The sequence below is a fragment of the Ruditapes philippinarum genome, unplaced genomic scaffold (assembly GCF_026571515.1).
Source record: "Ruditapes philippinarum isolate M1 unplaced genomic scaffold, ASM2657151v2 ctg4216_1_1_1_1, whole genome shotgun sequence".
Taxonomy (NCBI): domain Eukaryota; kingdom Metazoa; phylum Mollusca; class Bivalvia; order Venerida; family Veneridae; genus Ruditapes; species Ruditapes philippinarum.
Window position 1 is genome coordinate 52,559 of NW_026864747.1, and position 17,425 is coordinate 69,983.

At 34.2% G+C, this 17,425-nt stretch overlaps 1 protein-coding gene and 1 long non-coding RNA gene across 3 annotated transcripts; both read right to left on the reverse strand.

Moving 5' to 3' along the window:
• Nucleotides 1-1,481: 1,481 nt before the first annotated feature.
• Nucleotides 1,482-16,752, reverse strand: LOC132726693 (protein ABHD18-like; the record flags this gene model as incomplete). 2 transcript variants are annotated; one of them, XM_060712041.1, is given in 10 exon segments in its annotated part: nt 1,482-2,606; nt 3,528-3,638; nt 6,576-7,264; nt 9,463-9,567; nt 13,361-13,450; nt 14,436-14,574; nt 15,052-15,079; nt 15,628-15,712; nt 16,132-16,210; nt 16,652-16,752. In XM_060712041.1, coding segments are annotated over 9 exon segments (1,389 nt in total), but the record flags the coding sequence as incomplete, so codon positions are not given.
• LOC132726694 (uncharacterized) lies at nt 11,169-13,337 on the reverse strand. The gene is made up of 2 exons (XR_009625233.1): nt 11,662-13,337; nt 11,169-11,329 (listed from the first exon to the last, which is right to left on the reverse strand). It is a non-coding gene; the product is annotated as an uncharacterized LOC132726694 (long non-coding RNA).
• Nucleotides 16,753-17,425: the final 673 nt, after the last annotated feature.

Genomic DNA, 17,425 nt, shown 5'->3' on the forward strand with positions numbered 1-17,425 from the left:
CTCAATAATTTTTGCATTGAAAAAGTATCTTAACAAGACCACCACATGTAGTTGTAACGCTCGTCTGTTGAACATTATAAATTAAAAAGGGGCATAACTCTACAAAAATTGCTTGCAGAATCATGCCCCTTGTCTTACAATCACACCTTGTCATGATAAGCAAGTATTCCAAGTTTCTTGTTGTTACCTTTTGAAATGTTTGAGTAATAGGCTACATTGAAGTTTTTGCATGACAACAACGCCACAACGATCATAATATCTAGTCTTTTTCTTTGAAACAGACAAGCTAAAAATAACATTAACATGACAGACATGTATGAATTGATAAATGCTTCCGTTAAGTACAATGCATTAGATAAATAAAGAGGGAAGACTTGCCCATTCTTTTCCCGAATTTAAAGACATTACAATATGTACATTTCATTTCAATAAATTTCAATTTCTTTTTTTCTCGTTCATTGAATTGCTTTGTGGGTACATGCAGTTGTTTAAAATAGAAAACATGCAAAAATTGTCTCCTTTTTTCCCTACTTAATAGTTAAACATAAAAATATACATGTATACACAGGTAATAAAATATATTATTGTACAATACATACAATAGTAATGAAGAAAATGACAAAGTTAATAAAATAAAAAAATCATTCTTAAATCAATAAACATTTCTTTCAGAAAAATCATTTAACAACAGTTATTATACCTCGCGTAAACTTTTTACTAAATAGCCTTATGTGATGTCACATGGTGTTATTTCTTATTGAATATCACCCTTTCAATATTTTTTTTGCAATATTCCCCAGGTGCAAGTAATCTATATAGACTTAAGAATAGGTAATGTCCTAGTTGTCTCCCCTGAAAAATTACATTAAAATGTGGGTGGAATAATTCGGCTCCACTTCTCTGGTTGCTAATATTCACTATTACCCTAAGACTAAGAGACATGTGTTATATTTATATTATTCTAAACCCTTTACAGTCAATATACCTTTGCTATTTAGTGTCTTGTCAAATTTCTTTGGACAAATATAAAAAATCCAAATACTTTATACATGTTTTCTACACACATACAAAAATGTCAAAGTAACTTATTTCATACATATAACTTTTTTTGGCAGCTGGACCAACACTAAGGGTTGTTCGATGATTTTTCCATCTTGAATAGATATTTGTCATATTTCAAAATATAAATAATTTCCTTGGGTTTCAAGGTAGTCTTACAGATGTTTATGGTATTCGTTGTTTATTACAGAAAAAAAGATACATTAAAGGCACAGTTTGCCTCAGAAACTTAAAATTTTTCGTTCTTTAAAAAGGTAAAAAATGTAAACAAAGCAGTAATTTGAATTAAATACAAAATACTAAATCACTATATTTTTAGTTAAGGAAATTGCTCAATGAGCTTTTTGGAAATTAAACCAGGACACAATAACCTCCCCCCCCCCAAAAAAAAAAAAACAAAAACAAAAACAATTAACACTCTCTGCAATTTTTCTCTTATTCTATCATGATGTACATTCTTACTAAAGAGAAAGTGGCATATCTAACACAACATACTACAAGTAAAACAGTAGACTATAAAACACTTCAGTATGAGATGACAATTGCCATTAAATACAGTCCCTGAATGATTTAAAACTGGCTAAGCACTGGTTAGATTAGATATAACCTGTGAGTAACTGTGTTACATTTACGACGTGTTCTTAATAATTTTTCAGTTAAGTTTGGATTTTACACTAACACATTTTTGGTTGTATCTTGGCAGTCTAACCAGCTTTCCTGGCTGCCTGAGGCTGACCTGTAATCATGGTCTCCAAAAGTGAACAAACTTTTTTCTTAAAACATCATAAATTTCACAATATTATTATAGTTACTCACATGTTATTTCTAAAAACATGACTAGCAAAATTGATTTGTTTCATAGTGACTATAACTTCTGCTACATATGCAATTACATGGACAATAGTCTTTGTGTGATAGTGACAAACTGAATTCACTAAATTTGTATAATGAACTTGTCCAGATCTGAATCTGGAACTATCCAATGTTATATATGAGGGGGTTTTGCTATCTTAATGTTAAAATTGAGCTGCCAATAGTGTAGAAAGCCTGGTCACACTGAATAAATGAGCCGCGTCATGACAAAACCAACATAATGGGTTTGCGACTAGCGTGGATCCAGACCAGCCTGCGCATCAGCGCAGTCTGATCAGGATCCATGCTGTTTGCTTACAAACGCTATAACAAGTAGAGAAACTGATAGCGAACAGCATGGATCCTGATCAGACTACGTGGATGCGCAGGCTGATCTGGATCCATGCTGGTCGCAAACGCACTATGTTGGTTTTGTCATGCGGGGCTCAAATAAATTCGCAGACTAGCCTTGTCTCCATACTGGTGATATAGCCAAGTCAATTTTGTCTCTAGCAGATCGTGTTAATATTTTCAATAGTCCACCATTTTCTCCATTTACGGTAGACATTATTATTTTCTCTTTTTTTACAATAGTTCAATGTACCCTGTCACATATTAATCCATGTATAGATGTAACCATTTGTCCAAAGTTCTGATACCATTTAGCAAGGTAATACATTTAATTAAAATAAAATCTGCAAATAGAAAAAAGCAAAATTTAATAACATTTTAATACCCTTAAAGATATAGAACAAAATATCTTAATTTTATAATTTCTAAAATAACTAACTAGAATTAGTAATAACCAATTTTCTCCGCAAGTCACTGACTACTTATCGCACGTTTTTGAATCAGCAGTGATAGCCATATGACCATAAGACTTGATGTGTTTGAACAATTGTCAAGTCAGCCGAAGTTTGAACCAGTGACCACTGAATTACTAATCAGATGCTCTTCATATTGAATTAAGTGGATCAGACATTAAAAAGTGTTTTACTGGCCATGGGCAAGAGTATGGGTTAGGTTAGAAATGGAAACAGTTACCCCCCCCCCCCCTCCCCAACACCCCCCTGGGTATTTTATGGGAACATGTAGTTTTGAAGATAAGAAGACAGTTGCAACTTGTTGTCTAAAACAATATAAAGACACAGGTCAATGTGAATTATCTGCCCCTGGAACAAATTATTAATCATACTATGTCTGTTTTACCAACTGCTAATTTCGTCTTAAGTTGATAAGGATTTTATCACTGCATCACTGTGACTATGACCTTCTGACCTCAAATGAAGATCATCCACTGGCCATGGACAATGTCCCCACTAAGTTAAACAAAGTTAGGCTTATTTCTTCCCTTGTTATTTATCGGACATTATACATAGTGACGGACAGACAAACAAACAATCTCAACAAATAAAACTCAGCAAACAAATATATAGAACATAGTTTGACAGTACAGATGTGCAGACTTGCCTTTCTCAAAGTTGGTGGCACAGATCTATTGGTATTAGCAAGTAAATGGTTAATCTACAGCGTTGATAGAATGTGTTGCTCAATTACAAAAATATTTTCCTATCCTAAACAATGTCACTGTATCACATTCCATTTTAACTACTTACATTTTGTTTTTTGCTGCTACTTAATGACATGACTTAAGTCAAGATGCTCGTCTGATTTCATCTTTATAATATTTTTGTATTTGCATTTCAAATGAATCTGCAATCGCTTTCCTGAAATTATAAAAAAAAATTGAGAAATTTCAAAAATTTGAATTAAGAAGGGAAATCTTTTTTTATTTTGTTTTTTATTATGGTGAACTACATACTAAATAAACTTGTTCTTCAGGTCGAAAAAACATGATATCAATGAAAAATTAGTGTACTATTCTTATCAAACATGTCAATAAATGTTTTGAATAAAATCATAAGGAGTTCCATGTACAGTAAAACCCTTTATATTTGCCCTGGAGCAGTCAAAATAATGTACAGTAAAACCCTTGGAATTGGCCCTGGAACAGTCAAAATAATGTACAGTAAAACCCTTGGAATTTGCCCTGGAACAGTCAAAATAATGTACAGTAAAACCCTTTATATTTGCCCTGGAGCAGTCAAAATAATGTACAGTAAAACCCTTGGAATTTGCCCTGGAACAGTCAAAATAATGTACAGTAAAACCCTTTATATTTGCCCTGGAACAGTCAAAATAATGTACAGTAAAACCCTTGGAATTTGCCCTGGAACAGTCAAAATAATGTACAGTAAAACCCTTGGAATTTGCCCTGGAGCAGTCAAAATATTGTACAGTAAAACCCTTTATATTTGCCCTGGAACAGTCAAAATAATGTACAGTAAAACCCTTGGAATTCGCCCTGGAGCAGTCAAAATATTGTACAGTAAAACCCTTTATATTTGCCCTGGAGCAGTCAAAATAATGTACAGTAAAATCCTTGGAATTTGCCCTGGAACAGTCAAAACTAGAACTATCACTAAATGTGATTAATACCCCCACAAGACTGCTTCTGAAATGAGGATGTTACTTGTAACAGAATACCTTGTAAAAGAATTGAAATATAGAGTTATGGTTGTGGGCAATTAAAGATAATTGTGGTTCTTATATGTTGCATTTCCTTTCAATGTGGTTGGCCATTGATGAAGTTTAATTGAATTACTCTGTAATAAGTCCAGAAAGACAAAGAAAAGGAACAAAGGGCAATAACTCTATAAATACTGAAGATAGAGTTATAGTTCTTGTGCACTGCACTTCCTCTTATTGTGCTTGACCATTGTATGAAGTTGTTTTGAATTCCAACCAGTATGTTTTAAGTTATGCTCCTGACAAGGAAAAGCATCAAAGGGCAGTAACTCTGTATTTTGTCAAAATGGAGTTATGGCTCTTGTGCACTGCACTTCCTTTTAATGTCCTTGACAACTGTATGAAGTTGTATTGAATTCCAAACAGTAGTTTTCAAGTTATGCTCTGGACAAGGAAAAGTAACAAAGGGCAATAACTCTGTAGTCAAGATGGAGTTATGGTTCTTGTACACTGCACTTTCTCTCAATGTACTTGACCATTGTATGAAGTTATATTGAATTCCAACCATTAGTCTTCAAGTTATGGTCCGGACAAAAAAGGCAATGGAAAAGCAACAAAGGGCAATAACTCTGTAATTACTTTAGATAGAGTTATGGTTCTTGTGCACTGCACTTCCCCTTATTGTGTTTGACAATTGTGTGAAGTTGTTTTGAATTCCAACCAGTAGTTTTCAAGTTATGCCCCGGACAAGGAAAAGTAACAAAGGGCAATAACTCTGTAATTAGTCAAGATAGAGTTATGGTTCTTACGCACTGCACTTCCTCTCAATGTGCTTGACCATTATATATAGTTATATTGAATTCAAACTATTAGTCTTAAAGTTATGGTCCGGACAAAAAAAAAGCAATGGAAAAGCAACAAAGGGCAATAACTCTGTAATTACTTTAGATAGAGTTATGGTTCTTGTGCACTGCACTTTCCCTTATTGTGTTTGGCAATTGTATGAAGTTGTTTTGAATTCCAACCAGTAGTTTTCAAGTTATGCTCTGGACAAGGAAAAGTAACAAAGGGCAATAACTCTGTAATTAGTCAAGATAGAGTTATGGTTCTTGTGCACTGCACTTCCTCTCAATGTGCTTGACCATTGTATGTAGTTATATTGAATTCAAACATTTAGTCTTCAAGTTATGGTCCGGACAAAAAAAAAGCAATGGAAAAGCAACAAAGGGCAATAACTCTGTAATTACTTTAGGTAGAGTTATGGTTCTTGTGCACTGCACTTCCCCTTATTGTGTTTGACAATTGTATGAAGTTGTTTTGAATTCCAACCAGTAGTTTTCAAGTTATGCCCCGGACAAGGAAAAGTAACAAAGGGCAATAACTCTGTAATTAGTCAAGATAGAGTTATGGTTCTTGTGCACTGCACTTCCTCTCAATGTGCTTGACCATTGTATGTAGTTATATTGAATTCCAACTTTTAGTCTTCAAGTTATGCTCCGGGCAAGGAAAATGCAACGGACGTCTTGACCGACCGACCGACCGCCCGACCTACCACCGGGTGACTCCTATATACCCCCCCAAACTTCGTTTTTGGGGGTATAATAATGTACAGTAAAACCCTTGGAATTTGCCCCGGAGCAGTCAAAATATTGTACAGTAAAACCCTTTATATTTGCCCTGGAACAGTCAAAATAATGTACAGTAAAACCCTTGGAATTTGCCCTGGAACAGTCAAAATAATGTACAGTAAAACCCTTTATATTTGCCCTGGAACAGTCAAAATAATGTACAGTAAAACCCTTGGAATTTGCCCTGGAACAGTCAAAATAATGTACAGTAAAACCCTTGGAATTTTCCCTGGAGCAGTCAAAAATATTGTACAGTAAAACCCTTTATATTTGCCCTGGAACAGTCAAAATAATGTACAGTAAAACCCTTGGAATTCGCCCTGGAGCAGTCAAAAATATTGTACAGTAAAACCCTTTATATTTGCCCTGGAGCAGTCAAAATAATGTACAGTAAAATCCTTGGAATTTGCCCTGGAACAGTCAAAATAATGTACAGTAAAACCCTTGGAATTTGCCCTGGAGCAGTCAAATTGAATATCAAGGCCCAATAATCACATAGTCGCTCACCTGAAATCTTTCCTGCCCATGATAAAACCAGATATATGTCCATGTTGTAATGTTCGTACTTGACTTCCTGGCCATATTTCACTGAGCTTCAGGTATCCTTCCACCGGGATATATTCGTCGTTCTCTGCTGTCACAATTATAATCAGTTCCGTATCTAATGGAACAGAAAAATTATCCAGATGTGTACATTCGTCCATCACTCCCTTCATAAAATGCCTGCAATCCTGAGCGAGCTGCTGTTCCACAATTTTATCTGCCGCACTGGACTTGAACCACGAAGGAAGTCCTGGCAACCCTGGTAGTTTATTTCTAATGCCCTCCAGCCACCTTAAAATATTAGAACTTGACTGGTTTGATGAATTTTCTGTATCAGCAGACTGGTTTTCCAATGGTTTTTCGCATTCAGGCTGGTCTGTGTTTGTAATTTCTGACAAGTGTGTTGACTGGTTTTCCGCTGAGTTATTAAGACTTAGTGTTGACTGAGTAGCTATTGAATCACTTAAAGTAGTAGACTGTGTCCCTGATTTATTTTGTTTGTCTAGGTCCCTTAACTCTGGCAGACGGTAATTATCTATATTGAAGATGTCTAACTTGCCACCATTATCCTTCGCATTCTTGACGTAGCTGTCTTCGAGCTCGTGAAAATATTTCCTTCCTTCACTGTACATAGAATCAGGTGTGTTCCAATACTGTAACAATAATACATCCGGTAATGTGTAAAATATCACCTCATAATTTTATAACCAAAAATATGTTTCACTGTTTTTCATTGGACAATTGCTCAGTTTATATAAAGTATATACATGGCTGCTGTTAATAAGTGAATTAATTTTCATCTTTCCAACAAACAAAGGGACTGAGCAGTATCATAAAATTGTTATATTGACTTGTTATATGTTATATGACCAGGTTTATATCACCATATAATCATGTTTTTATTACTATATACAGGGTTCCCACTCTTAGATATTTTGAAAATTTAAGGACTTTTCCAGGACTTATCAAGGACCTTTTTAGATTTTTTAAGGACTTTTTAGAAGATTGAATTTCAAGCTATTCGATTTTTTTGTCCTATGAATATTTTCATGGTAATGTTTAAAACAACATTTAATAACAATATAATACATGTAGTTCATGACATAAATCTAACTCTATCTAAGAAATACATTCAGTGTCTATAAGTAATGAAATGTACTTTGTGACAGCAACTGTTGCAGGTTGTCTGCAATTTTCATGTAATTTTGGTGTTTTTAATGCTTCCAAGGGATCACATTTTTTACAAGATATTCATAGTCCTTTAATAAGTAACCTCACATTTGACCTCAGTCCACTTAGGTGCATAGAATGACAAAAGCATGTCACACTGAAGGGTATATGAAAACTGCCTGCAGGTGTTTCTACATTAAAAATTTCACAACTTTCATGTTTAAATGTTGTACTCTGCTTAAGCCAGTGCTACGGGTTCTACAAAATATGGCAGCAGCACAAAATACCCAAACACACACAATTATAGCAATATTCATTTTGGTTTGTATACAATATAGATTTTAATGAGAAAATGAATTGATATTTTCAAAATAATGTGACTTAGCCAACTATTACTTTCATTCATTCCGTTGAAATTGGCAGTTCAGATGTTGTAAGAAAAAAAAGTGACATTTGCTTTTCTAACTGTTAGGTTCATTAATGAATAGACAAATGTACTTGCAAGATATGAGATTTGTTGTCTACATTTAAATTTGAAGGGTATAATTTTGTTGTAATTTCATACAAGTTCATTCGTATTATTTTTTTTATTTAATAGTTTTCATGGAGTATACTGTATTTGGGTATATTTTGGTTCAAAAATGAAAATTTGGGTATGTTCGATTACATCTTAGTGAAAGTGTATATTGTATTCATGATTAAAATAGCACATTTTTTAGTATAACACATTCATTTTTAGTATATTTTGGCTATACAATGTATTTGGGTATTTCGTGCTACCCAAATATGGAGTGGTCAATAGGCTGTGCTCTGCCTTGACAATAGTTCATGTATGTAATACTATTGTTTATTTTATATTGATTTACCTTTGGCTTTTAGCATGGTTGTGAGCAATTAGGATAAAAAAATTTGCCCAAAGAAACAACTAGACCTGTGAGCTTCCATCTTAGCACGGGCCAATCAAGCAAACTTGAGGTCGATTTGTGACTGTCTTATTAGAGTTTCCAAACAAAATCGCCATAGTAACCAGAAAATAAATGTTTAATCTCATAAATGTCAAACTTGGCCACCCAAAACACTTGTAAATCGAAAAATCATCAACATTCATGATGCGGAAGTAAATGTAATGTGCTTAGACCGCCATTTTGGTTGTTTGATTTACCTCCCCTTTACCAGACTAATTCCCGTACCTTCCCGGACTTTTTTATGTATTAACACTAAATCCCGGACTTTTCAAGGCCGGGAGCTCCTGTTTTCAAATTCACGGACATTTCCCGGACAGCGTGGGAACCCTGTATATAATCTTTGCTTAGTGGCTCGGATTATATAAGCTTATAATTGTCTATTCTAGTGGACCATTTCACAGTGGTTAAACCAGATCACTGTACCATGACTTGCAAGCATATACAAGTCAACATGTACCATGTCTTGTGATACTTCCAATCACTGTACCTTTCTTAAGAGCTTATATATTTTAACTTGTACATTTCTTGTGAAAACAGGATGTAGACTTGTGAATACTCTAGTATTAATTAATTAAAAGAATAAAATAAAGTTATAAATTATAAAGTAACATCTAGGTTATTTAAAAATAAACAGTAAAGAAATTAAAAAGTAAAGGCTAAGGTTATCATAAAATGAAAGTTGAATAAATTACAGAGTAAGTTATAAATAAACATACTGGTTCAGGGGAGACAATCAACTTTTTCAACTCTCTTTCATATGCTTCATCGGCCCCGTATTGTTTTATTAATAGATCCCAGGGGATGGCTTTACTTAGAACTCCCTGTAATATAAAACATTAACATCATGTTACATTTCATGATATTTTTCCATGATGAAATATATGATAAATATCTGAGAGACATATGTCTTAACTGTTTCAAAGTGAGTGAGAATTTTGTATATATTTTGTTAAAAGCTAACACAAAAGCATAATGGATAAATATGATAATATTCAATAAACAAAATGTATAAGCTGTCAAACTTTTAACAAAAGATCTATGGCTTACGAAAACAAGGTTTTAACCATATTTTACCTTGACCATGACACCAGGTGCCTCAAATCCTGCCGAAGCACAGGGAAGAGGAGTTGGCAAGGTACATACATATACACACCAACTAACTATGGTACAGACTAATTAACTTCTTGCTGTTTAAATTTTTTTTCAATTTTTCTTCTTTATATGTTTATCATGCAGACAAGGAAAAATATGCCTGTTTCAGCTAGAGAAGTCATTGAAACTTGCGATATAAAATATCAAAAATTTTGAACAAGTTAAACTAACAGCTATCAAAAAGAACAGTAATCACATAAATATGGCATCAAGAAAAACCCAGCTGAAACCATGAACATGTAATACATCTCCAAAAAATTATAAACAAAACAACAACAAAACAAAAATTAAATTATAAATCCATTTTACTATGTTATACCGGTATGTCTGAAAAAAAAAAAAACCCCAAAAAAACACAACTCGAAACTATCATGCAAGTATAACAAAGAATAGGGTACTATGTTAATGTGACAGCGAAAAACAAAACTGCTTCATGCAATAATGATAAGAAAAAACCCTGCTTCTATGTAAATATCACAAAAAAAAACAACAAAACAAGAGGGCCATGATGGCCCTGAGGTCGCTCACCTGTATATAGGCCCCCCCCAACCCCCCAAACGTTGCAGGGCCAATTTAACCCAAGGGCTTTTATTTGCACAAACTTGGTAGACACCCATAAGAAGATGTTTCATGCTAAACATCTAAGCTCTAGCTCATTGGGCTTTTTAAAAGAAGATTTCTTTTAAGTTTTTACTATACACATATAGTTAAAAACAATGACACCCCTGGGGCCGGGCCAGTTTTGACTCCAGGGCTTTTATTTGAACAAACTTTGTAGACACTTACTAGAAGATGTTTCATGCTTAATATCTAAACTCTAGCTATTTGGGTTTTTTCAAAGAAGATTTTAAGTTTTTGCTATACACATATAAAGAAAATCAATGACCCCCAGGGCGGGGCCAATTTTGACCCCAGGTCTTTTATTTGAACAAACTTTGTAGACACTCACTAAAAGATGTTTCATGCTTAATATCTTAACTCTAGCTATTTGGGTTTTTTCAAAGAAGATTTTTTAAGTTTTTGCTATACACATATAAGGAAAATCAATGACCCCTGGGGCGGTGCCAATTTTGACCCCAGGGCTTTTATTTGAACAAACTTGGTAGACACATATTAGAACATGTTTGATGCTAAATATCTTAGCCATAGCTCTTTGAGTTCTTTAAAAGAAGATTTTTTAAGTTTTTACTATATGCATATTGGGAAAATCAATGACCCCCGGGACGGGGCCAATTTTGACCCCAGGGCTTTTATTTGAACAAACTTGGTAGACACTTATTAGAACATGTTTCATGCTAAATATCTTAGCTCTAACTCTTTTGGTTCTTTAAAAGAAGATTTTTTAAGTTTTTACTATATGCATATAGGGAAAATCAATGACCCCCCCGGGGCAGGGCCAAGTTTGACCCCAGGGCTTTTATTTGAACAAAACTTGGTAGACACTCACTAAAAGATGTTTCATGCTTAATATCTTAACTCTAGCTATTTGGGTTTTTTCAAAGAAGATTTTTAAGTTTTTGCTATACACATATAAGGAAAATCAATGACCCCCGGGGCGGTGCCAATTTTGACCCCAGGGCTTTTATTTGAACAAACTTGGTAGACACCTATTAGAACATGTTTGATGCTAAATATCTTAGCTCTAACTCTTTGAGGTTCTTTAAAAGAAGATTTTTTAAGTTTTTACTATATGCATATAGGGAAAATCAATGACCCACCGGGGCGGGACCAATTTTGACCCCAGGGCTTTTATTTGAACAAACTTGGTAGACACTTATTAGAACATGTTTCATGCTAAATATCTTAGCTCTAACTCTTTTGGTTCTTTAAAAGAAGATTTTTTAAGTTTTTACTATATGCATATAGGGAAAATCAATGACCCCCTGGGGCGGGCCAATTTTGACCCCAGGGCTTTTATTTGAACAAACTTGGTAGACACCTATTAGAACATGTTTGATGCTAAATATCTTAGCCATAGCTCTTTGAGTTCTTTAAAAGAAGATTTTTAAGTTTTTACTATATGCATATTGGGAAAATCAATGACCCCCGGGACGGGGCCAATTTTGACCCCAGGGCTTTTATTTGAACAAACTTGGTAGACACTTATTAGAACATGTTTCATGCTAAATATCTTAGCTCTAACTCTTTTGGTTCTTTAAAAGAAGATTTTTTAAGTTTTTACTATATGCATATAGGGAAAATCAATGACCCCCCCGGGGCAGGGCCAAGTTTGACCCCAGGGCTTTTATTTGAACAAACTTGGTAGACACTCACTAAAAGATGTTTCATGCTTAATATCTTAACTCTAGCTATTTGGGTTTTTTCAAAGAAGATTTTTAAGTTTTTGCTATACACATATAAGGAAAATCAATGACCCCCGGGGCGGTGCCAATTTTGACCCCAGGGCTTTTATTTGAACAAACTTGGTAGACACCTATTAGAACATGTTTGATGCTAAATATCTTAGCTCTAACTCTTTGAGTTTTTTTAAAAGAAGATTTTTTAAGTTTTTACTATATGCATAAAGGGAAAATCAATGACCCACCGGGGCGGGACCAATTTTGACCCCAGGGCTTTTATTTGAACAAACTTGGTAGACACTTATTAGAACATGTTTCATGCTAAATATCTTAGCTCTAACTCTTTTGGTTCTTTAAAAGAAGATTTTTTAAGTTTTTACTATATGCATATAGGGAAAATCAATGACCCCCTGGGGCGGGCCAATTTTGACCCCAGGGCTTTTATTTGAACAAACTTGGTAGACACCTATTAGAACATGTTTGATGCTAAATATCTTAGCCATAGCTCTTTGAGTTCTTTAAAAGAAGATTTTTTAAGTTTTTACTATATGCATATAGGGAAAATCAATGACCCCACTGGGGCGGGGCCAATTTTGACCCCAGGGCTTTTATTTGAACAAACTTGGTAGACACCCATTAGAACATGTTTCATGCTAAATATCTTAGCTCTAGCTCTTTGGGTTCTTTAAAAGAAGAATTTTTAAGTTTTTACTATATGCATATAGGGAAAATCAATGACCCCCCCGGGGCGGGGCCAATTTTGACCCCAGGGCTTTTATTTGAACAAACTTGGTAGACACTCACTAGAAGATGTTTCATGCCAAATATCTAAGCTCTAGCTCTTATGGTTTTTTAAAAGAAGATATTTAAAGTTTTTTTCTTTTGGTTGCCATGGCAACCAGAGTTCTGCATGGAATTAAATTCTTTGAACAATTTTTAAAGGTGACCACCAAAGGAACATTCCTGTGAAGTTTGGATGAAATTGGCTTAGTGGTTTATGAGGAGATGTCATTTAAAGTAAAAGTTTACGGACGGACGACGGACGGACGGCCGGACAAAAGCGATCACAAAAGCTCACCCTGTCACTTTGTGACAGGTGAGCTAAAAACAACAACAGCTACCTGCCTGTGTGGATTAAAACAACAACCATGCAACAACTTACATGTGTAAAAACTCCTGCAGCCGTACTGCCTGACATACAGGGAATAAGGGAAATAGGTTTGTGCCAGTTCGTAACTCCAAGAGAGGCCATCTGTAATAAATTGTACATATATGATAAATATTGTGTACTATGTAAGTCTATATTTTGTGCAGTGTGTAAAACTTACATGTGTAAAGACCCCTGCAGCCGTACTAGATGACATACATGGTACGATAGACAGAGGTTTATGCCATACAGTTGCCCCTAAAGAAGCAGTCTGAAATTTATACAAAATGTTTTAACATGTCCCCTAGCAAGCTTTATTATGTTCCTTGTCTGTAGGGAATTCAGATCAACAAAATATTCACACTTTTCTTTACATAAATTCAATGAGGGACAAGAGTTGTGCCAATAAAATTCTAAATACAGCAAATGTAGATTCTGTTCAAACGTCTGTCTTCATTTTGTTTCCTATTCCAGAGAGTGTTTTTTTATGTCAATTTTAACACATTTTCGGTCATATGTTGTTGGTCGGTTCACCTAGATTGCTTCCTAGATTACTAACCTGTTATTTTCAATTTCTCACCATCCTTATTAATTCTGTATTATCTAAGGATTTTTTCTCTCTCTTTCAGGCATGAGAGGGCATTTGAGTAGAACCACTAACCCTTCGTAAGCTAGATGAATAGCTTCCTAATTACGAAAGACTCAAAAGGCCCCGATGGGGTTCGAACCCAAAGAGGTGAGGGGCAAGACCACATAGGCAAATAATAACAATAATAATTATTTGATAAAGTTTCTATCATTTTGAACCATTTCAAGAAAAACAACATATTTGTCTTAAAGAAGTCACTCACATCTACCATTCAAGTCCAATTTACTGTAAATTTTCATGAAACAAAATTAAATGATAAATCAAATTACAATGCATGAATAAAAGTATTGTTTTATTATTAATCATTTGGTCAAAAGTCCCATCAGTGGAACATTTAACCCAAGAAAAATAAATGTTCAACCTTAGTTATTTAAGTGTTTGTTTCAAACCATTGAGGTAACAAAAAAAAGTAAAAGATTTTAATTTGCTAAAAAAACGTACATGTCCACCCATGGAGATCCCTGAAGCACCAAGAGGTCCATATCCTAGTCTGTCCAGCCAATTAAACAACACTAGAGACTCCAGTATTATACATCCTCCCATTATAAACAAATCATTTACTTCATGTAGACTAGATCGACTGAAATAACAAATATAGGTATTTACTTATATGGTTAATGAAGAATTAAGGCCTGTTTTTAACCATATAATATAAACAACTGCTTAAAAAAACAAATAGAACCAGGCTAGCTCCAACCACTCTATACTGCTAGCTGGATAGTGTCCTCATATGGTAAGAATCCGAAATCCCTGGCTGAATTCTTACCCACAAAGCAAGTGATTTGAAGTCATGAGACCTTAGCTAGCCTATTCTGCCCTAGATACCTGGTTTATTTAAGTATTTTGGTATTAGTATACCTCACTTTAACAATGGATATGCCCATTTTATGAATCTAGCTACAAGAACATTAACTGAAAATTGCTCCTCAATTCCTCATTAACTTATCAAAATACAAAGATATAATTATTTATATTTAAATTATTTTATTTATTTTAATTCATTTTTTTTCCATAGCAGATATATCTTTTATTATCATAAATAAATTGAAACACTTACAATTGGGCTTTGGGCCTCCTGGTACCATCTTAAAAACGTATGTCAAGGAAAAGTTTTAAATACATTTTGCAGGGCATCCATTAGATTTCAAAATTTGGAAGTCAGAGACTGAAAATATGTGGCACCGGAAGTCAAATCATATAGGTAAAGAAGAAAAGCAATATATTTTGGAAGTCACAAGCCAAAATCAAAGAGTAAATAAATGACTCCAAAACCTCTACTGATAAAAGAGCTGATTTTGTAGTTTCTAGAGAAATGAAACACTGAATTACTAGTAAGTCATAAATGAAATCATATTACTTTACTCATACACCATCTTTGTCACAGGACTTCTTAAATCCATCTACCAAGCTCCCTGGAGAGTCCTTTTATATACACTTATGACATCACTCAAATGGTGCCATAGAGTGATTATTCACCATCGTCTTAAATTTTCAATTTGAGCTGAAGCACTGTGGATCACGGAAATTAGCAAAGAACACAAATTGGCATCCTCTCAATCCCAAAATCTAAAACTAAAGTCATACACCTGCACCACTGTTTCTGGTTGAACAAAGTAATGTTTTGAAAGGATACAGAAAGGATTTTCCAGTATTAAAGACGCGATGCCTTCTTCTTGTAACAGCGGTTTAGCCATTAATTCTCTTCTTCTACCAAAACCCTGTACAGAACATAAAGAAACAATATGACAAAATCAATATACATGTAGTCATACATTACATTTCCTTGGACATTTTACATACAGTATATGTTCATTAAAAAGTAACAAATAAAAACCTAATCCTTTTAATGAAAGATAAAAAAGTGTTAGCTAAACAGGAAAGGCATCAATTTATAAATCAGGGATGGCTGGTTCTATCCTGGGCAAGGCAAAAGTTTCCAGTGACAACTGATCCCAGACATCAAGTCTAATGGTCATTTATCACACACCAGTGAAATCATGTTGTATTAGTAGCACATGTAGGTCATTGGCAGAGAAATCAGTTATTACTTGTTAGTTATTCAGGAAAGCTGGTTGGGTGAAACAACCCCTAAAATTAGTTAAAATCTGCTTAAAAACAAACAAATGTGCTAGCTTACATGATCACCAGTTCCTCCCATCTGTACACACATTGGTCTTAAATGACTTTTCCATTCTTTAGGTAATACCATCTGAAATCTATATGAAAAGAAACCCATTAAGTACTTCTTTCTTCAGCTCATCATTACCTTAAATGCTGTAAAGCCATTTTCAAAACATAATAAAAAGAACAAGAGCTGTCCATAAGACAGCAAGCTTGACTATTCTCAGTGATTGACAGCAAGAAAAAGGGACATAACTCTGTAAAAAGGTAACTCAAGAGTTATGGGACCTATGCCTATCTTGTAAGATAATCACAAAGAACAAGCATGTGAAGTTTCAGCCAACTCCTTAGTTTTTGGGATATCAACTTGCATGCAGAAACTTAACCAAAGTGTAATGGCGATGCCAGGGTAAGTACAATAGCTCTCCTTTTTCTTTAAATAGTCAAGCTAAAAATATACACATTTTGCATTTATGAGGCTAACTGTGCCTTTAAACATTACATTTTCCAAAAACATCATTATACTCTGTAATTACCTTGCAATTTCTGTTTCTTTTGGCACAATTCCTGGAAGAATCTCCTTCAGTGGAGACATAAAATGTCCATCCAGCAGACGAACGTCTCCATTTATAACTTCCTGTTAAAAAGAGGGCAAAGGTCAAATCATAAAATAAGTTCTTGTATATTCAGTTCAAATGAAAAGACATCAAACAATTGATAACAGTATAAAAAGAGTTTACTTATAAAGAAAATACATTGTTATATCATAATTTTTGTTTGTTTTAATAGGTATGTACAATAACAAGAGGGCGATAATGACCCTATAATGCTCACCTGAGATTCACTGCCAGAAATGGTCATAATTCTTCAATGTAAATGTCAGGGATTGAGTAACATTATTCATGTTCCTTCATTTTCTTTAAACAAGGGGCATTTATAAAACTTTTATAACAGCCCACAAGCAAATACTTATACAACTTGTCAAAATCTTAACTGTAGGCAATATTATATTTGAATTAAAGATATTTACTGTTTTGTTTTTAGTGACACAGGTGCACGTCATATTTATACTACATACCGGTACTCTATATCTGTTCTCGGCATTATAGAAGACTTCCATGTATTATCCGATGTAAAGTCTATGTAAAGTAAGTGACCACTAGGGCATAATTTGAATAACTTTAGTAAAGGAGTTTAGTAAAGGAACACAAAATAATGATAATACATGCTTTGGACATTATACTTCTCGAGAAAATTTTTAAAGACACGTTTCCAAAGTAACACGATTGCGGTCAGCCCCCTTTTTCCCT